The sequence below is a fragment of the Tachyglossus aculeatus genome, chromosome 23 (assembly GCF_015852505.1).
Source record: "Tachyglossus aculeatus isolate mTacAcu1 chromosome 23, mTacAcu1.pri, whole genome shotgun sequence".
In the NCBI taxonomy this organism is placed as follows: Eukaryota; Metazoa; Chordata; class Mammalia; order Monotremata; family Tachyglossidae; genus Tachyglossus; species Tachyglossus aculeatus.
The window spans coordinates 34,927,062-34,949,092 of NC_052088.1; the positions used below are offsets into that span (position 1 = coordinate 34,927,062).

The window sequence follows — 22,031 nt, forward strand, 5'->3', positions numbered from 1 at the left end:
CCATCCCGCCACAGGAATTTGGTAAGAACCAGTGCGTGCAAGGATTTCTGAGTTTTTGGAAAGAATATTCATTTTGACGCAGAGAAGCAATAAAGGAAAAAGCACACCCTATTACAATAAATGGACGGAAATTTTAAGAAGAATGAATTTGCAATCGATAAGAATTAATCGGATTTTGTCCAGAAGCATTCTTTGTTTCCTTTCCAAGAAGATTCTTCTTCATAAATTTCCTAGAAGTTAAAATGGATAATCAGAAGCAGGATTTTACAATAAACGGCTTTTAAAAATTTATGTAAAATTACGGAATATTGCTTAATAACATCAAATCCTTCATTACTATAAGCTCCACTAAATTTCCTTTTGTTGGGAGAAAAATGTAATTCTTAAAACCACGCTCAATACCTCACAGCTACTTTGTGAGTTTTCTCAATATGGTCATTAAGTAATGTACCATAATCAATTATAGAAGTGCTTCTTCCATACTGTTTCACAAATTTCATAAAAATCTTATTACAAACAATGCTGCATAATCCTGGTTCCTAGGGAATCAAAACCGCTGGTAAGCTGCTTTTTAATGTACTACGACGACTCGGGCTCAAGGTAAGCTTTTAGGCACTGGTCCTTTTTATGCAGTGAAATGTTCAGGATCTTAAAGCTACAATAAGTTCATTTAAAAAGCAATTTTTATTTTATTTTAAAATATATAGATTCTACAGAGCAGGGGATAGAGTGCCTTAATTTTGATAACTTCCAACGATGAAAGTAGGGATAGAATTATAAGCAAATCTGGTGTTAGGACTGCTTTCCGTACCTCAACTGCTTTCTTAGTTCGAAGTACTGAAAATGAATATTTAAGGACGCCCTTTGGGTTCATAATTAAAACTTAAAGGACGTCCTAACGAATTTACCTTCTTCCATACCGGCACTGTGGCTTTTAAAGTGTCGATGCTGTACTTCACTGCTTCCAGAGATTCGGCTCTGTGGGCTGAGGATATGGCGATGATCACGCTTGGTTCTGTCACTGGAACTAGGCTAGGAAGAGAAGCCAATTTTTTCTTTTTTAAAGCAAAAACTTTGGAGGGTCTGCAATCAATCAGTTGTTTCTTTTTAATTATTATTAATAATAATAATAATAATGATGGCATTTATTAAGCACTATGTTCGTGATCAGGTTGTCCCACTTAATAATAATAATGATGGCATGTATTAGGCACTTACTATGTGCAAAGCACTGTTCTAAGCGCTGGGGAGTTTACAAGGTGATCAGGTTGTCGCACGCGGGGCTCACAGTCTTAATCCCCATTTTTACAGATGCGGTAACTGAGGCACAGAGAAGTGACTTGCCCAAAGTCACACAGCTGACAAGTGGTGGAGCTAATTATTAAATGATATTAAGTGCTTACTGTGTGCGAGGCATTGTTCTAAGAGCTGGGATGGATAGACACAAGATAAGGAAGAAGGAAGAGGAGGAAGAAGCGTGGCTCAGTGGAAAGAGCCCGGGCTTTGGAGTGAGAGGTCATGGGTTCAAATCCCAGATCCACCACTTGTCAGCTGTGTGACTTTGGGGAAGTCATTTCACTTCTCTGGGCCTCAGTGACCCATCTGTAAAATGGGGATGAAGACTGTGAGCCCCTTGTGACCTCTTTTAGACTGTGAGCCCACTGTTGGGTAGGGACTGTCTCTATATGTTGCCAATTTGTACTTCCCAAGCGCTTAGTACAGTGCTCTGCACATAGTAAGCGCTCAATAAATACGATTGATTGATAATTGGATGGACACACAGTCCCTGCCTGACACAGGGCTCAGTCTTCATTCCCATTTTGCAGATGAAGTCACGGAGGGTCAGAGAAGTTAAGAAAGTTCATTCATTCATTCAATCGCATTTATTGAGCGCTTACTGTGTGCAGAGCACTGGACTAAGCGCTTGGAAAGTGCAACTCAGCAACGACGATCCCTGTCCGCAACGGGCTCACGGTCTAGGTTGTGAAGTTGGGGACAGCAATTGTGTCTGATAGGAGGAGGGAGGGCGTTCCTGCCCAAGGTCACACGGCAGACAAGTGGTGGAGCCAAGATTAGAACCTGAAGAACTTTCTTGTGTGCTAACGGTGCGCAGAGCACTGTACTAAGCGCTCAGGTGTGTACAACACAACAGAGTTGGTAGACTCGTTCCCTGCCCCCAGAGCAGCAGTAGAGAAGCAGCGTGGCTCAGTGGAAAGAGCCCGGGCTTTGGAGTCAGAGGTCATGGGTTCAGATCCTGGCTCTGCCACTTGTCAGCTGTGTGACTTTGGGCAAGTCTCTAAACTTCTCTGTGCCTCGGTTACCTCATCTGTAAAACGGGGATGAAGACTGTGAGCCCCCCGTGGGATAACCTGATCACCTTGAAACCTCCCCAGCGCTTAGAACAGTGCTTGGCACATAGTAAGTGCCTAATAAATGCCATCATTATTATTAAGTGGGACAACCTGATCACCTTGTATCCCCCCAATGCTTAGAACAGTGCTTTGACCATAGTAAGCGCTTAATAAATGCCACCATTAATTAAATTAACGAGCCATTTGGGCAAATCAGTTAATTTCTCTGGGCCTCAGTGACCTCATCTGCAAAATGGGGATTAAGACTGTGAGCCCCACGTGGGACCACCTACTTGTATCTCCCCCCCCCCCACCCAGTGCTTATAACAGTGCTTGTAAACCAGCGTGGCTCAGTGGAAAGACCACGGGCTTGGGAGCCAGAGGTCATGGGTTCTAATCCCAGCTCCGCCACATGTCTGCTGTGACCTTGGGCAAGTCACTTAACTTCTCTGAGCCTCAGTTACCTCCTCTGTAAAACGGGGATTAAGACTGTGAGCCCCGCGTGGGACAACCCGATCACCTTGTATCCCCCCCAGCGCTTAGAACAGTGCTTTGCACATAGTAAGCGCTTAACAAATGCCATCACCATTATTATTATTAACAAATACCATTATTATTATTCAGTTCATTCATTCACTCGTATTTATTGAGCGCTTCCTGTGTGCAGAGCACCGTACTCTAAGCGCAAGTAGAATATCCTCCCCAGCGCTTGGAATAGTGCTTTGCACATAGCAAGCGCTTAACAAATGCCAGCATTATTGTTACAAGTTGGCAACATATAGAGACGGTCCCTACCCAACAGCGGGTATTATATATAATATATAATAATATATTATATATAATCTTATAATATATAACATATTACTATATATTATTATATATATAATATATAATATTATACATAACCTTATAATACATAACATATTATTATCGATATCATATATATATTACATTACATATTATATATTATATATAACATATTATATATAATATATTATATATAATAATAATATATATTATATATAATATCGATAATATGTTATATATTATAAGATTATATATAATATATCATTACATATTATTATATATTATTATATATAACATAATGATATATAATAATATATAATAATATATGATCTTATATAACATTATCGATATTATATATAATATATCATATTATATTATATAATATGTATTATATATTATATAATATTATATATATAATAATAATATATTATTATTAATTGCGAGGAAGCACGCGACAAGATGTGAAGCAGGAGATCAGCTGGAGACGGCCGCACTCAAAGGAGGCAGGAGACGCAGGAGAAAGCGGCAGCTCTTGGAAGCAGAGAGGAAGCGGCGTGCGGAGGAGGAGGCAGGCAGAAGTCAGCGGTCCGCGTCGCCAGGGATCACATCCCGACCTTCCGGCCCCGGGATCGGCAGAACGGGCTCCCTCGACCGGCAGACTGGTAGTGGACCTTTGGTGGAGTGGAGTGAGTGAGCGTGTGTATGTGTCACTCCCTTGGCAAAACTCAGTAAAAAAAGACAACTTTCCAAGGTAACCTCCGCGGTCGGTGGTGCGGTTCGAATTGACGTGTCCCCGAGGCTCCCCCAGTCCAGGAAAGTCCGGGTCGGTACGAGCTGGAGGGTCGTGACAAATATCTGTCTCCCCCTCTAGAGCTCCTTTGTGGGAGGGGAATGTGTTTACTGTTATACTGTCCTCTCCCAAGAGCTTAGTGTTTTGCACACAGTAATAATAATGATAATAATGATAGCATTTATTAAGCGCTTACTATGTGCAAAGCACTGGGGAGCTTACAAGGTGATACGGCTGTCCCACGGGGGGCTCACGGTCTTCATCCCCATTTTACAGATGAGGAAACTCAGGCCCAGTGAAGTGAAGTGACTTGCCCAAAGCCACACAGCTGACAAGTGGTTGTGCAGGGATTTGAACCCATGACCTCTGACTCCAAAGCCCGGGCTCTTTTCACTGAGCCACGCTGCTTCTCTAAGCAGTAAGCACTCAAATAAAACTGAATAAATGAGTGAATTGGAGAGGGGCGTAAACTCCAGATGAGATCAGAGACCAGCTGGTTCTAGTCTCATTTTCTGCCCCCAACCTCCCATATTGGGGAAGCAGCGTGGCTCAGTGGAAAGAGCCCGGGCTTTGGAGTCAGAGGTCATGGGTTCAAATCCCAGCCCCGCCAACTGTCAGCTGGGTGACTTTGGGCAAGTCACTTCACTTCTCTGGGCCTCAGTTCCCTCATCTGGAAAATGGGGATGAAGACTGAGAGCCCCCCGTGGGACAACCTGATCACCTTGTAACCTCCCCTGCGCTTAGAACAGTGCTTTGCACATAGTAAGCGCTTAATAAAGGCTATCATTATTATTATTATTACTGTGTGCAAAACAGTAAGCGCTTAATAAATGCCATCATCATTATTATTAGCTAAGCACTTATTATGTGCCAGGTACTGTCCTAAGCACTGTGGTAGATACACAAGTTAATCGGGTTGGACACAGCTGTTAGAACAGTGCTTGGCACATAGTAAGCACTTAAGTATAAAAAAACAAAATTGAGGGGTTCGCATGGAGCAGCAGAATAGGGGATTGATTTGGCTACCGTGGATGGAAACTAAGCTCCTTGTTGGCATGGATTGTGTTGCCTTCCAATTATATTACATTGCATTTTCCCCAAGCGCTTAGTACAGTGCTCTGCACACAATAAACACTCAATCATTACCACCGATTGATAGCAGAGAGGTACAACAAAAGTAAGGACAAGCCATAAATAATAAAATAAATATGGTATTTGTTAAGCGCTTACTACGTGCCAAGCACTGCTCTAAGGGCTGGGGGGGATATAAGGTAATCAGGTTGTCCCATGTGGGGCTCACAGTCTTAATCCCCATTTTACAGATGAGGTAACTGAGGCTCAGAGAAGTTAAGTGACTTGCCCAAGGTCACACAGCAGACAAGACAGAGGGCCTTGAATCCTAAGGATGGAATCTTTGATTTGATCCAACTGGAGGCCATTTTAAAGGGAGTGAAATGATCATTTTAAGGTTAGAGAAGATGATTCTTGCCACTGTGAATGGCAGAGTTGCTCAAAGATTATTATTAGTAGTAATAATAATGTTACTTGTTCAGTGCTTAATATATGCCAAGCACTGTTCTAAGTGCAGGGGCAGATAAAAGTTAATGGGGTTGGACCCAGTCCCTGTCCCTTATAGGGCTCACACTCTTAATCCCCATTTTCCAGATGAGGTAACTGAGGCCCAGAGAAGTGAAGTGACTTGCCCGAGGTCACCCAGCGGACAAGTGGCACAGCCGGGATGAGAACCCAGGTCCCCTGACTCCCGGGCCGTGCTGCTTCTATGATTAAAGATTACTCGACTGTATGCAGAACTGTGGCCTTCACAACATTTTAAAGTGTTTAAAATTGAGGCGATAGATAAATTATGAAGTGGAAGGTTCGTCAGTGACTGAAAATACTATTAAAAAGAAAATAATATTGTACGATGTTTCCCCCTAGATACATACCCGAAGCAGACCTTTACGACCGTGTTAGAGCTGGCACTACAAAGCCACTGGTAGGTACTGGGAAGCAGCACGGCCTAGGGGATAGAACCCGAGTCTGGGGATCAGAAGGTCCTGGGTTCTAATCCCGGCTCCTTCACTTGTCTGCTTTGTGACCTTGGGCACGCCACTTCACTTCTCTTGGTCTCAGTTCCCTCGTCTGTAAAACGGGGACCGAGATTTCGGGCCCCACGTCGGGCAGGGACTGTGTCCAACCCAATTTGCTTGGATCCGCCCCAGCGCTCAGTACAGTGCCTGGCACACAGTAAGTGCTTAACAAATACCATTATTATTATTATTATTAAACTGTGAAAGATGAAACTGAGGCAAACATACCCGAGCCTATGGTGGACGGCAATGTGCCTGACGGCCCATTTCTCCCTAATGTTGTCGCAGATTTTTCTGATTTCAGCTTCTGCCATTGGGACGTAGGCTTCGTATTCTAAACTAATCACCTTTTTCCCTTCAAAGTTATTTCTTGTGGTCCCTAAAATAATGAAACGATACACTGAATTTCTCAGTCAAAAGGGAAAATGAACGGATAGAAAAAAAACGATTTTTCCAAATGCTTTAATGAAGAAAAGAAATTCAAAATTTTCCAAAATCCAATCATTACAGATTGACTTTAGTAAGCCTTGTAAAGATCTATCTAAAATAATCTCTCATTATAGCACGGCTTCCTGAAAGGAAATTAACGGAATCACTTCGCTGGAAGTAAGGCGACCATATGAAATATAAACCGTATTTCTCCTCAGGCCCCACATGGTTTTCACTGGGCTCAAGGGAAATTTACTTTTGTTCTAAAGACGGATCCCATCCAAGTTGGCTACATCCATCTTCAGTAATTGGAAGAAAATATTAAGACTACCCAGAATTGTGAATCATAACCACGCAACGCCGCCGCATTAAGGGTTTTCTCCTGTTCTTGGTTCATTAGGACTTGGTTTTGTATTGGATTACTGTAGTAAAATCCCATTGTAATGCAATGAGCTGGGGTTGAGTATTTTCAGGATTGAAGTCTTTTCAAGAGTTGGAAAATGGCAATTGCAAATATCCGGGCCAAACCCGAATGGTCTGGATCCAACCTTAAAACCGACTCAAAGCAATTTCTCAAGGATCGAAGGGGGAGAAAAATCCATTCACTGAGAAAGTCAGTAAGCCGCGTCCGGGTAAAGGAGGCATGGCCTAGTGGGAAGAGCGGGGGCTTGGGAGTTGGAAGACCTAAGGTCTAATCCTGATGATCTGTTGTGGGACCCCGGGCAAGTTACTTCACTTATCCCTGCCTCAGTTTCCTCAACTGTAAAATGGGGATTCAATCCCTGCTCCCCCTGCTACTTAGACTGAGTCCTATGTGAGACAGGGACTGTGTCTGACCTGATAATCTTATCTACCTCAGCACTTAGAATACCATTATCATTGTGAAGGCCCTCTTTTTATGCTATATATATATTTTAACGGCATTTATTAAGCGCTTACTAGGTGCAAAGCACTGTTCTAAGCACTGGGGAGGTTACAAAGTGATCAGGTTATCCCACGTGGGGCCCACAGTCTTAATCCCCATTTTACAGATGAGGCACCTGAAGCGACTTGCCCAAAGAGACACAGCTGACAAGTGGTGGAGCTGGGATTTGAACCCAGGACCTCTGACTCCAAAGCCCGGGCTCTTTCCACTGAGCCACGCTGCGCTTCTCTAATATTTGGTAAGCGCTTACTATGTGTCCGGCGCTGTTCTGAGTGCTGGAGCAGAGATAAAGTTGTCAAGTGACTGTCGGGAAATTGTAGCTGTTGGGCGCTTACTGTAGGCAGAGCACTGTGCTAGGTGCTTGGGAGAGTACGATACAACAACGGGCATATTCCCTGCCTGCAAGGAGCGTCCAGTCTAACTGAAACTGGTGGAGACCAGGCGGCGGGAGGGAGCAAGAGGCGAACAAAGGACCACAAGATGGGGGCTACCTGGCCCCTCTTTCGGCTAGGAATACTGGGATCGTTCAATCAATCAATCAATCGTATTTATTGAGCACTTACTATGTGCAGAGCACTGTACTAAGCGCTTGGGAAGTACAAATTGGCAACCTGTCGGGAGTCAAGCTGAGAGGCTCCCAAAGTCGGGAAAACCACAGCGACAAAGCGTCTGCTCACTCACACCATGTGGGCTTTGTTCCCAGGTTGTCGTCGTCATCATCATCAATCGTATTTATTGAGCGCTTACTATGTGCAGAGCACTGGACTAAGCGCTTGGGAAGTACAAATTGGCAACATCTAGAGACGGTCCCTACCCAACAGTGGGCTCACAGTCTAAAAGGGGGAGACAGAGAACAAAACCAAACATATTAACAAAATGAAATAAATAGGATATGTACAAGTAAAATAGAGTAATAAGTGTCGAAGCGGGTGTGACGGAGGGGACCGTACAGGACCGAGGAACGGGGCTCCCCCCAGAAGCTGGGGCAGATAAAACTCACCTACGAAGAGGGACAACGCTCCACAAGAAGGAGAAATCACCGACTGCGAGACTTCATCCACAGAGAGCTTTTCGTTCGTGAATCTGATTAAATCCTTGGGTTTTTCTTCAGTTCCATCCATAGCGGGGCTCTAAAAATACGACCTATTTCTGAATTCGTTAGTCAACGGCAGGACGCCTCCCTCTCCTCAAAGGGGAAAGGTAAAAGCTTTTAAGAAAGAAATGTCCTTGTTAATATTTACTGAGAACCTTAATATGTTAGGGCGCGTGTGAAACGTGTTTTTTTAAATGGCATTTGTAAAGCGCTTACTGTGTGCCAGGGACTGTACTAAGCGCTGGGGCAGATACAAGATAAAAAGGTTGAACGCGGTCTCTGCCCCATTCAGGGTTCACAGCCTTAATCTTCATTTTACAGAGGAGGTAACTGAGGCACAGAGAAGTTAAGTGACTTGACAAAGGTAGTAGTAACAATTTTGGTACTTAAGTGCTTTTTATGTGCTAAGCACTGTTCACAAATAAATAATAATAATAATGATGGCATTTATTAAGCGCTTACTATGTGCAAAGCACTGTTCTAAGCGCTGGAGCCAAATGTATGTATATATATATATATATATATATATGTATATGTTTGTACATATTTATTACTCTATTTATTTATTTATTTTATTTGTACATATCTATTCTATTTATTTTATTTTGTTAGTATGTTTGGTTTGTTCTCTGTCTCCCCCTTTTCGACTGTGAGCCCACTGTTGGGTAGGGACTGTCTCTATATGTTGCCAATTTGTACTTCCCAAGCGCTTAGTACAGTGCTCTGCACATAGTAAGCGCTCAATAAATACGATTGATGATGATGATGATGATGTATGTCCGATAAGAGTTCTCACCTTCTACAGACAGTGAGGAATCTGGCAAGAAAAATAATCAGGTTGGACCCGGTCCCATATAGTGCCCATCAGAGTCTTAATCCCCATTTTACAGATGACGTAACTGAGGCCCAGAGAAGTTAAGTGACTTGCCCAAGGTCACACAGCATGTACATGGTGGAGCCGGGACTAGAACCCAGGTCTTCGGACTTCCAAGCCCGTGATCTTTCCACTGGGCCATGCTGCTTCTCTTAGTTACAGCTCTTTGACGGCAGTAAACAAAGTTCTTAACGTAATTGTTTTGTCCAAAAGTCATTTACCTTTATGCCTGGGATAGTTAGGTTTCAGAAGGAGCCAAATAAATGTATGTCCGATAAGAGTTCTCACCTTCTACAGACAGTCAGGAATCTGGCAAGAAAAACATCCCCCCCAAAGAGAAGTGAGCAAATTTTGTTCTGTCAGAGAAAAAAGCAGAACCCTCCGAGCACTGCGCTGGCCACATCTTTGTACTCCCCAAACTGATAATATTCAGAAGAATGTGGTATTTGTTAATAACAATAATAATGATGGCATTTATTAAGCGCTTACTACGTTCAAAGCACTGTTGTAAGCGCTGGGGAGGTTACAAGGAGATCAGGTTGTCCCACGGGGGGCTCACAGTCCTAATCCCCATTTTACAGATGAGGGAACTGAGGCCCAGAGCAGTGAAGTGACTTGCCCAAAGTCACACAGCTAAGTGGCAGAGGCCGGATTTGAACCCATGACCTCTGACTCCAAAGCCCGTGCTCTTTCCACTGAGCCACGCTGCTTCTCTATTCCCCTATTTCTAATCTGTTTCAATTTTTGTGTCCCTCCTGTAGACTAAGCTCACTGTGAGTCCTGTCCAAAAGGATCAATTCCATTGCACTGTACTTTCCCAAGTGCTCTGCTCATTGTAAGCGCTCAATAAATACCACTGACTAGCGTGGCTCTAATCCCGGCTCCCCCACTTGTCTGCTGTGTGACTTTGGGCACGTCACTTAACTTCTCTGTGCCTCAGTTACCTCATCTGTCAAATGGGGATTGAGACTGGGAGCCCCAAGCGGGACAACCTAACCACCTTGTATCCCCCTCCCCCAGTGCTTCTCACATAGTAAGCGCTTAACAAATCCCATCATTACTATTATTAGAAACACACCTCTGCACACGTGTATATAAAAAATACAGGACCGTGTGATTTGAATGCGGCTGAGTGCCAAGATATATTTAAAGTAGGAACTAAAAGCTTAATTTTAGAAAAAAATGAGAGTTGTTTATGTCCGCACTGCTGAAGGCAAAGGATTCTGCCCTCCGCTCTGGCCGCAAAAGGGCAAGCACATTAAGGACGGAACCAGAAACTAATCTGAATCCAGTACAGAAATGAATTTAACGCATACTGGACATGGTCCTATCCCCATTCGCGGTAGTGTTTTTAATAACTGTGCTATTTATTAAGTGCTTACTATTGTGCTGAGAGATCTTGGGCAAGTCATTCCACTTCTCTGGGCCTCAGTTACTTCATCTGCAAAACGTGGATTAAGACCGTGAGCCCCCCGTGGGACAGGGACTGTGATCCCAATTTGGCTGTATTCCCCCCAGCGCTTAGTACAGTGCCTGGCATGTAGTAAGTGCTTAATACCACAATTATTATTATTATTATTATAGTATTTTTAAGGGCTATGTGCCAGGCCCTGTATTACGTGCTGGGTTAGATACAAGATACGAGAAGTAGGGTGCTCTACTGGGAGAGAGTCCGGGCCTGGGCCTCAGAAGGACCTGGGTTCTAATCCCGGCTCCGCCACTTGTCTGCTGTGCGACCTTTTGGGCAAGTTGCATCATTTTTCTGGGCCTCATTTATCTGTAAAATGGGGATTTTAGACTGTGAGCCCACTGTTGGGTAGGGACTGTCTCTATATGTTGCCAATTTGTACTTCCCAAGCGCTTAGTACAGTGCTCTGCACACAGTAAGTGCTCAATAAATATGATTGATGATGATTAAGACAGTGAGCCCCAGGTGGATACGGACTTTGTCCACTCTATCTTGTACCTAGAGAGCAGCGTGGCTTAGCGGAAAGAGCACGGGCTTGGAAGTCAGAGGTTGTGGGTTCTAATCCCGGCTCCACCACTTGCAAGCAGCGTGGCTCGGTGGAAAGAACACGGGCTTTGGAGTCAAGAGGTCATGGGTTCAAATCCCAGCTCCGCCAGTTGTCAGCTGTGTGACTTTGGGCAAGTCACTTCACTTCTCTGGGCTTCAGTTACCTCATCTGTAAAATGGGGATTAAGATTGTGAGCCCTCTGTGGGAGGACCTGATCACCTTGTAACCTCCCCAGCGCTTAGAACAGTGTTTTGCACATAGCAATGCTTAATAAATGCCATGATCATGATGATTATTATTATTATTATTGTCAGCTGTGTGACTCTGGGCAAGTCACTTAACTTCTCTGGGCCTCAGTTATCTCATCTATAAAATGGGGATTAAGACTGTGAGCCCCACGTGGGACAACCTGATAATCTTGTATCTACCGCAGCGCTTAGAACAGTGCTTGGCTCAGAGTAAGCACTTAAATACCATTATTATCATTATTATCATCTACCCCAGTGCTTACTACAGGGCCTAGCATATAGTGTTTAACAAATACCATTATTATTATTATCTACCCCAGCGCTTACTACAAGGTCTAGCATATAGTAAGCGCTTAACAAATACGACAAAAGAAGCAAAACACAAAGAGAAAACTGCACTTACCCAAACAGCACAGAGATATTATCCTCCACTAATGGGGGGAATAATGGCTATCTCGTCGCCCGGCTGGAGGAGGAGGACTTCGTCCCCGATTTGGACGTATTCCTGACGCACGGCAAAAATCACCTGATCTCGAACGTCAGCCAGACTGAAGACGGCGTCAAAAGGAAAACACAGGTTGGGAAACAAACTCGGTCAGAGATGGCACTGGTGACGTTTCAAAACCAAAGACTATGTCAATTCACTTTCACTTGTCAATGTTTCTTAAATTAAGGATTACTCGCTAATCTTAAAAAATATAAAATAAGTTTTATTAGGTGAAGATGATGTAGGAAGGGAAAGAAAACACCTCAGGTCCGTTAAAATCTAGATTTGTTGAGCACTTATTCCATGTTGAGCATAGGATTGTGCACTTGGGAGAGTACAACAGAAAAGACGGGGATTCCCACCCTTAAAGATCAGCATTAAAATCTATTAAAATTTACTCGGAGAATCAACTGAGTAGAAGGATATGTACAAAAATGGTGGGTGGCAGTTGAGGCAAGTACGTAACTGCTTAGGAATGAAAGATTCAAGTGTACTATATGAAGTATTATCAATCAAATAGTACTATTTTAACTATTTAATCAATACACTAGAACGTACATATCTTTAAATTCTATATTACAAATTTTTACGTTAACATCTCCCCTTCTAGACTGTAAGCTCATTATAGGCAAGGGACCTGCCTGCTAATTCTTTTATATTGTACTCTCCCAAGTGCCTAGCACAGTGTTCAGCACAAAGTAAGCGCTAAATATCATTGATAATAATAACACCAATAATGATGGTATTTGTTAAGCGCTTACTACGTGCAAAGCACTGTTCTAAGCGCTGGGGAGGTTACAAGATGATCAGGTTGTCCCACGGGGGGGGCTCACAGTCTTAATCCCCATTTTACAGATGAGGTACCTGAGGCAAGGAGAAGTTAAGTGACTTGCCCAAAGTCACACAACTGACAATTGGCCTAGTCAGAATTTGAACCCATGACCTCTGACTCCAAAGCCCGTGCTCTTTCCACTGAGCTACGCTGCTTCTCTACGATTGAATGAATGCTATGTGCATCACTACCACCTATTGCATTTCGACTTAATCTGGGGCAGAAATCGATGGACCGTATTCATGCCAGTTAATTAGAGGAAATAGTTAGAGAAGCAGCGTGGCTCAGTGGAAACAGTACGGGCTTTGGAGTCAGAGGTCATGGGTTCGAATCCCGACTCCACCACATGCCTGCTGTGTGATCTTGGGCAAGTCACTTAACTTCTCTGGGCCTCAGTTACCCCATCTGTAAAATGGGGATTAAGACTGTGAGCCCCACGAGGGACAACCTGATCACCCTGTATCCCCCCCCAGCGCTTAGAACAGTGCTTTGCACATAGTAAGCGCTTAACAAATGCCAATTATTATTATTATTATTACACTGTAGCACCGATTGCAATGTTTCTAGAGTCCAGTTTCTGTTGGTAATCCTGCTTCTGTAGGACAGTGGTTTTATTTTTTTCATGGTATTTCTTAAGGGCTTACTATGTGAAAGCACTGTTCTAAGCCCTTCATGGGCTTTACAGTTAAGTAGGATGGAGAACATAGCAAGCAATTGGCAGAGGCAGAATTAGAACCCAGATCCTTCTGTCTCCCAGGCCTTTGCTCACTGTCAGGCCACCCTCCATCAGCAGGAGTCGGATGCAATTTGATAAATCTGCTGCCCTTCTGATCGCTCTGATCCCTTACGTTTTATCAAGGACACACAGATACTGGCCCAGAGAGTAAGGTTAAGTGCAGGTATCAGGGAAAATGTTGCCGATTTGTACTCTCCCCAGCGCTTAGTACAGTGCTCTGCACACAGTAAGCGCTCAATAAATACAACTGAATGAATGAAAGTCGCTTCCCATTTTGCAATGAGAAAATCACCAGCAACAAAAGTTTTGCTGCCAAACCTTACTAATTGGATAAAACCTGGAGAGGAGAAGATCGTTCCATAAAACAAAGTATTATTACTTTGAATCTGTATCCTTAGAAAACTTTTTCCAGCCTCAAAACCAAGCCTGCTGTGGAAAAGGGCTCACAATAAGAAATGAAGCCGGTTGTGTGTCATATGCTTGGGCATTCAATTCATCCAAACACAATATAACTGGAAGCTGCATTAAAAAAAAAAAAAATGAATTGTTCCCAAAAACATGTTTGTAGAGAGGATCCTATCCACAATGCCCTTACCAATTAGTTTCTTTTTGAAAACTCACACTGAGCTGAGCTTATTAATCCTATACTTAATTAAATATAACCTTTGACATGCACAACTTAAATGCCTCCATTAATATAAGAATTGATCAAAATGACATTTTAATAACGACAAGGTCAATAAAATGTTATTTCATTTCTCAGACATCTGGAGAAAGGAAATTTGGTAAAGCTTACATTAAATGGCTAATTCAGATTCAAACGGGTCAGTTTTCCAGTTTTTTTTTTTAAGACTTCCTACTTTCTACTCTAACTCTTCAAACCAGAAAAATGTTCCGCTTCAAATGGCTTTCTGACCGAAATGGGATCATGTGAGTGAAATGAGGAAACCGCATCTTCCTCTATTTTATAAACACATGATGTTCCACAAATCAAGAATGATTTCACAACCGTGCCTCACGAACTGTACGTCCCTTGGCAGGATTGCAGAGATTTTTAGCTTTTTGCACCTCCTCGGAATAGATGCAATTTGAGCCGAGATGGTGGTGAAGTAAAATAAAAAGCACCTCCCAACTCAGTAACACATTTCTGGTAATAAAACGGTTATAAAGGTCCAAGCCCAGATGGTCAAATTCATTTATTTTAATAACCCCGGGTGCTTTTCAGACGTTAAACTACCGAGGATGTCGACTCTCAATCTCTTCCCACAGCTGCAGAGATTTGATTTCTTGCGGCACAGAAATGGTCTCCGAGCGGACACCCGCCAGTTCAGCGCTTTGCGCAAAGTACAACACAGTAACCTGAAAAGGGAGGGAGAAAAAAAAAATCAGCTACAAGTCACCGGTTTTTCTCTTCAGCAAGGGTCTAATTATAAACTCTTTGGTTTGCAAGTTCAGTCTATTGAGCGCTTACTGTGTGCAGGGCACTGTAGTAAGCGCTTGGGGATGTATCATAGAACAGTAAACAGACACACTCGGTGCCTTGTGAGATTTATTTAATTTATTTGTACATATCTATTCTATTTATTTTGTTAGTATGTTTGGTTTTGTTCTCTGTCTCCCCCTTTTAGACTGTGAGCCCACTGTTGGGTAGGGACTGTCTCTATATGTTGCCAATTTGTACTTCCCAAGCGCTTAGTACAGTGCTCTGCACATAGTAAGCGCTCAATAAATACAATTGATGATGATGACGATAAGAGCTCCTTGGGAGCGTGGATAATAATAATAATAATGATGGTATTTGTTAAGCGCTTACTATGTGCCAAGCACTTACTGTGCGCTTACAGTGTGCGGAGCACTGTACTAAGTGCTCAGAAAGTCCAATTTGGCAATAGATAAAGACAATCCCTGCCCAACAATGGGCTTACAGTCTAGAAGGTAATGATGGTTTCTGTTAAGCACTTACTATGTGCCAAGCACTGTTCCAAGCGCTGGGGTAAGATCTAAGGTCATCAGGTTGTCCCTCGTGGGGCTCGCAGTCTTCATCCCCATTTTACAGATGAGGGAACTGAGGCACAAAGAAGTTAAATGATGGGCCCAAGGTCACACAGCTGACAGGTGGTACAGCTGGGATTTGAACCCACGACCTCTGACTCCCAGGCGGGTGCTCCTTCCGGAGAAGCAGCGTGGCTCAGTGGAAGGAGCCCGGGTTTGGGAGTCAGAGGTCGTGGGTTCGAATGCCAGCTCCGTCATTTGTCAGCTGTGTGACCTTGGGCAAGTCCCTTCACTTCTCTGTGTGTCAGTGACCTCATCTGTCAAATGGGGATGAAGACTGTGAGCCCCACGGGGTACAACCTGACCACCTTCTGTCTACCACAGTGCTTAGAACAGTGCTTTGCACAGTGTTTTGCACGTGGTAAGCTCTTAATAAATGCCATTATTATTAAGTCACTTCACTTCTCTGGGCCTCAGTGACCTCATCTGTCAAATGGGGATGAAGACTGTGAGCCCCCCGTGGGACAACCTCATTACCTTGTGTCTCCTCCAGCGCTTAGAACAGTGCTGGGCACATGGTTAGCGCTTAACTAATGCCACCATTATTATTATTATGACCTTGTGTCTCCCCCAGCGCTTACAACAGTGCTTGGCACATAGTAAGCACTTAATTAATGCCACCATTATTATTATTATTATTATGACCCCGTGTCTCCCCCAGTGCTTAAAACAGTGCTGGGAACATAGTAAGCACTTAAGAAATACCATTATTATTATTATTATTATTACGACCTTGTGTCTCTCCCAGCACTTAGAACAGTGCTTGGCACATAGTAAGCACTTAACAAATGACATCATCATTATTATTATGATGATCTTGAGTCTCCCCCAGCGCTTAGAACAGTGCTTGGCAAATAGTAAACGCTTAATAAATGACAACATTATTATTATTTTGACCCTGTGTCTCCCCCAGCACTTAGAAGAGTGCCGGGCACATAGTAAGCGCTTAACAAATGCCACTATTATTATTATTATTATGACCCTGTGTTTCCCCCAGTGCTTAGACCAGTGCTGGGCACATAGTAAGCGCTTAACAAATGACAACACTATTATTATTTTGACCCTGTGTCTCCCCCAGCGCTTAGAACAGTGCTTGGCACCTAGTAAGCGCTTAACAAATGCCGCCACAATCATGATTATTATTATGACCTTGTGTCTCCCCCAACACTTAGAACAGTGCTTGGCACATAGTAAACACAACAAATGACATCATCATCATTATTATTATGATCTTGAGTCTCCCCCAGCGCTTAGAACAGTGCTTGGCACATAGTAAACGCTTAATAAATGACAACATTATTATTATTTTGACCCTGTGTCTCCCTCAGCATTTAGAACAGTGCTGGGCACATAGTAAGCACTTAACAAATGCCACTATTATCATTATTATGACCCTGTGTCTCCCCCAGTGCTTAGACCAGCGCTGGGCACATAGTAAGCGCTTAACAAATGACAACACTATTACTATTTTGACCCTGCCACTATTATCATTATTATTATTATTATTATCATTATTATTATTATGACCTTGTGTCTCCCCCAACACTTACAACAGTGCTGGGCACATAGTAAGCCCGTAACAACATGGCACCATTATTATTATTATTATAACCTTGTGTCTCCCCCACGCTTAGAACAGTGTTTGACACATAATAAGCACTTAACAAATACCATTATCATTATTATTGTTATGACCTTGTGTCTCCCCCAGCGCTTAGAACAGTGCTGGGCACATAGTAAGTGCTTAACAAATACTGTCATTATTATTATTATTATATTATGACCTCGTGTCTCCCCCAGCGTTTAGAACAGTGCTTGGCACATAATAAGTGTTTAACAAATACCATTATTATTATTATTATTATTGTTATGACCTTGTGTTTCCCCCAGTGCTTAGAACAGTGCTTGGCACATAATAAGCACTTAACAAATACCATTATTATTATTATTATAACCTTGTGTCTCCCCCAGCGCTTAGAACAGTGCCTGGTACATAATAAGCACTTAGCAAATACCATTATTATTATTATTATAACCTTGTGTCTACCCCAGCGCTTAGAACAGTGCCTGGCACATAATAAGTGCTTAACAAATACCATTATTATTATTATTATAACCTTGTGTCTCCCCTAGCGCTTAGAACAGTGCTTGGCACATAGTAAGTGCTTAACAAATACCATTATTATTATTATTGTGATCTTGTGTCTCCCTCAGTGCTTAGAACAGTGCTGGGCACCTAGTAAGCACTTAACAAATACGCATATTATTATTATTGTTGTGACCTTGTGTTTCCCCCGGCGCTTAGAACAGCGCTGGGCACATAGTAAGCGTTTAACAAATGCCACCATCATTATAATGATGATGAGAAGCAGCATGGCTCAGTGGAAAGAGCCTGGGCTTTGGAGTCAGAGGTCAATCAATCAATCAATCGTATTTATTGAGCGCTTACTGTGTGCAGAGCACTGTACTAAGCGCTTGGGAAGTCCAAGTTGGCAACAGGTCACGGGTTCAAATCCCGGCTCTGCCAATTGTCAGCTGTGTGACTTTAGACAACAGGACAACTTCTCTGGGCCTCAGTTCCCTCATCTGTAAAATGGGGATGAAGAGCTGTGAGCCCCCCGTGGGACAACCTGATCACCTTGTAACCTCTCCAGCGCTTAGAACAGTGCTTGGCACATAGTAAGCGCTTAACAAATACCATTATTGTTATTATTATGATCTCGTGTCTCCCCCAGTGCTTAGAACAGTGCTGGGCACCTAGTAAGCGCTTAAAAAATACCACCATCATTATAATGATGATGAGAAGCAGCATGGCTCAGTGGAAAGAGCCTGGGCTTTGGAGTCAGAGGTCAATCAATCAATCAATCAATCGTATTTATTGTACTTCCCAAGCGCTTAGTACAGTGCTCTGCACATAGTAAGCGCTCAATAAATACGATTGATGATGATGATGATGATTTATTGAGCGCTTACTGTGTGCAGAGCACTGTAGTAAGCGCTTGGGAAGTCCAAGTTGGCAACAGGTCAGGGGTTCAAATCCCGGCTCTGCCAATTGTCAGCTGTGTGACTTTAGACAACTGGACAGCTTCTCTGGGCCTCAGTTCCCTCATATGTAAAATGGGGATGAAGAGCTGTGAGCCCCCCGTGGGACAACCTGATCACCTTGTAACCTCTCCAGCGCTTAGAACAGTGCTTGGCACATAGTAAGCGCTTAACAAATACCATTATTGTTATTATTATGATCTCGTGTCTCCCCCAGTGCTCAGAACAGTGCTGGGCACATAGTAAGCGCTTAACAAATACCACCATCATTATATTGATGACGAGAAGTAGCATGGCTCAGTGGAAAGAGCCTGGGCTTTGGAGTCAGAGGTCAATCAATCAATCAATCAATCGTATTTATTGTACTTCCCAAGCGCTTAGTACAGTGCTCTGCACATAGTAAGCGCTCAATAAATACGATTGATGATGATGATGATGATTTATTGAGCGCTTACTGTGTGCAGAGCACTGTAGTAAGCGCTTAGGAAGTCCAAGTTGGCAACAGGTCAGGGGTTCAAATCCCGGCTCTGCCAATTGTCAGCTGTGTGACTTTGGACAACTGGACAGCTTCTCTGGGCCTCAGTTCCCTCATCTGTAAAATGGGGATGAAGAGCTGTGAGTCCCCCGTGGGACAACCTGATCACCTTGTAATAATAATAATGTTATTTATTAAGCGCTTACTATGTGCTAAGCGCTGGGGAGGTTACAAGGTGATCAGGTGGTCCCTTGGGGGGCTCACAGTCTTCATCCCCATTTTACAGATGAGGGAACTGAGGCACAGAGAAGTGAAGTGACTTGCCCAAAGTCACACAGCTGACAACTGGCAACCTCTCCAGCGCTTAGAACAGTGCTTGGCACATAGTAGGCGCTTAATAAATGCCATCATTATTATTATTATCATATTATAATGATGATTATTATTAGGAATGGAGTGGTGAGGGCGGCTCACCGGGCTCAGCACCATCCCGTCCCCCGTGGTCGCCTCACGACGTCGTCGTCGTGGTCGCCTCACACGGCCGCCATAGGCCTCGGCCCACCTCCTCCTCCTTTTCCTCCGCCTCTCCTCAGCCCGAGCATGCGCACACCGCCCGCGGCGCCACCGAGCATGCGCAGACGCCGAGGATGAGCATGCGCACGCGATGCCCGGACGCCGAGCCTCCGGCACCGCCGCGCGCCGAGCATGCGCAGACCCCCCCCCGGAGCCCGGCCCTGCCGAGACTGAGCATGCGCAGATGTATGGAGGCCGCCCCATCCGGCCCCGCCGCACACCGAGCATGCGCACATGATCAATCAGTCAATCATCATCATCAATCGTATTTATTGAGCGCTTACTATGTGCAGAGCACTGTACTAAGCGCTTGGGAAGTACAAATTGGCAACATAGAGAGACAGTCCCTACCCAACAGTGGGCTCACAGTCTAAAAGGGGGAGGCAGAGAACAAAACCAAACATGCTAACAAAATAAAATAAATAGAATAGATATGTACAAATAAATTAAATAAATAAATAGAGTAAAAAAATATGTACAAACATATATACGTATTTATTGAGCGCTTACTGTGTGCAGAGCACTGGACTAAGCGCTTGGGAAGTCCAAGTTGGCAACATATAGAGATGGTCCCTAATAGAAGTGTATGAGAAGCAGCGTGGCTCAGTGGAAAGAGCTTTGGAGTCAGAGGTCATAGGTTCAAATGCCGGCTCTGCCAACTGTCAGCTGTGTGACTTTGGGCAAGTCACTTCACTTCTCTGGGCCTCAGTTACCTCATCTGGAAAATGGGGATGAAGATTGTGAGCCCCCTGGGGGACAACCTGATGGCCTTGTAACCTCCCCAGCGCTTAGAACAGTGCTTTGCACATAGTAAGCGCTTAATAAATGCCATTATCATTATTATTACAAATATCAATCAATCATTTATTGAGCAATTACTGTGTGCACAACACTGGACTAAGCGCTTGGGAAGTCCAAGTTGGCAACATAGAAAGACGGTTCCTACCCAACAGTGGGCTCACAGTCTAGAAGGGGGAGACAGAGAACAAAACCAAACATATTAACAAAATGAAATGAATACAATAGATATGTACAAGTAAAATAAATAGAGTAATAAGTCTATACAAACATATCAATCAATCAATCATATTTATTGAGCGCTGTGTGCACAGCACTGGACTAAGCGCTTGGGAAGTCCAAGTTGGCAATACATATATATACGTATATATATATATACGTATATATATATATATATATATATATATATATATATATGTTGGATCCCTACCCAACAGTGGGCTCACAGTCTAGAAGGGGGAGACAATCAATCAATCAATCGTATTTATTGAGCGCTTACTATGTGCAGAGCACTGTACTAAGCGCTTGGGAAGTACAAATTGGCAACACATAGAGACAGTCCCTACCCAACAGTGGGCTCACAGTCTAAAAGGGGGAGACAGAGAACAAAACCAAACATATTAACAAAATAAAGTAAATATGTACAAGTAAAATGAATAGAGTAATAAGTATGCACAAACATATCAATCTTATTTATTGAGCGCTCACTGTGTGCAGAGCGGTGGACTAAGCACTTGGGAAGTCCAAGTTGGGAACATATATATATGTTGGGTCCTTACCCAACAGTGGGCTCACAGTCTAGAAGGGGGAGACAGAGAACAAAACCAAACATATTAACAAAATTAAATAGAATAGATATGTACAAGTAAAATAGAGTAATAAGTATATACAAACGTATCAATCAATCGTATTTATTGAGCGCTTACTGTGTGCACAGCACTGGACTAAGCGTTTGGGAAGTACAAGTTGGCTACGTATAGAGACGGTCCCTCCTACCCAACAGTGGGCTCACAGTCTAGAAGGGGGAGACAGAGAACAAAACCAAACATATTAACAAAATCAAATAAATAGAATAGATATGTACAAGTAAAATAAATAAACAGAGTAATAAGTATGTACAAACATATCAATCAATCAATCGTATTTATTGAGCGCTTACTATAAAAAAATATGTACAAACATATATGTATTTATTGAGCGCTTACTGTGTGCAAAGCACTGGACTAAGCGCTTGGAAAGTACAAGTTGGCAACCTATAGAGACGGTCCCTACCCAACAGTGGGCTCACAGTCTAGAAGGGGGAGACAGAGAACAAAACCAAACATATTAACAAAATGAAATAGAATAGATATGTACAAGTAAAATAAATAAATAAATAGAGTAATAAGTATATACAAACATATCAATCAATCAA

At 43.1% G+C, this 22,031-nt stretch overlaps 2 protein-coding genes across 6 annotated transcripts; both read right to left on the reverse strand.

Annotated features, from left to right (window-relative positions):
- Nucleotides 1–44: 44 nt before the first annotated feature.
- On the reverse strand, nucleotides 45–8,577 carry LOC119944728 (molybdopterin synthase catalytic subunit-like). The gene is made up of 4 exons (XM_038765827.1): nucleotides 8,393–8,577; nucleotides 6,267–6,417; nucleotides 909–1,032; nucleotides 45–230 (listed from the first exon to the last, which is right to left on the reverse strand). Exons 1-4 carry the CDS (start codon nucleotides 8,511–8,513, stop codon nucleotides 165–167), a joined length of 462 nt encoding a protein of 153 aa, XP_038621755.1. The 5' UTR covers nucleotides 8,514–8,577; the 3' UTR covers nucleotides 45–164.
- On the reverse strand, nucleotides 941–19,840 carry LOC119944729 (molybdopterin synthase sulfur carrier subunit-like). Of its 5 annotated transcripts, XR_005455942.1 has the most exons (5): nucleotides 19,721–19,838; nucleotides 14,915–15,036; nucleotides 12,026–12,170; nucleotides 9,581–9,668; nucleotides 6,333–6,417 (listed from the first exon to the last, which is right to left on the reverse strand). XR_005455942.1 is itself a non-coding variant. In XM_038765832.1 (4 exons), the coding sequence occupies exons 1-3, from the start codon at nucleotides 19,733–19,735 to the stop codon at nucleotides 12,044–12,046; spliced, it is 264 nt and encodes an 87-aa protein (XP_038621760.1). In that variant the 5' UTR covers nucleotides 19,736–19,840; the 3' UTR covers nucleotides 941–1,032; nucleotides 12,026–12,043. The 5 variants fall into 5 exon arrangements, 4 of the variants coding, with proteins under 4 accessions (XP_038621760.1, XP_038621756.1, XP_038621758.1 ...); XM_038765832.1 differs by lacking the exons at nucleotides 6,333–6,417; nucleotides 9,581–9,668 and adding an exon at nucleotides 941–1,032 and having other exon boundaries at nucleotides 19,721–19,840; XM_038765828.1 differs by lacking the exon at nucleotides 9,581–9,668 and having other exon boundaries at nucleotides 19,721–19,839.
- Between the last annotated feature and the right edge of the window lie 2,191 nt (nucleotides 19,841–22,031).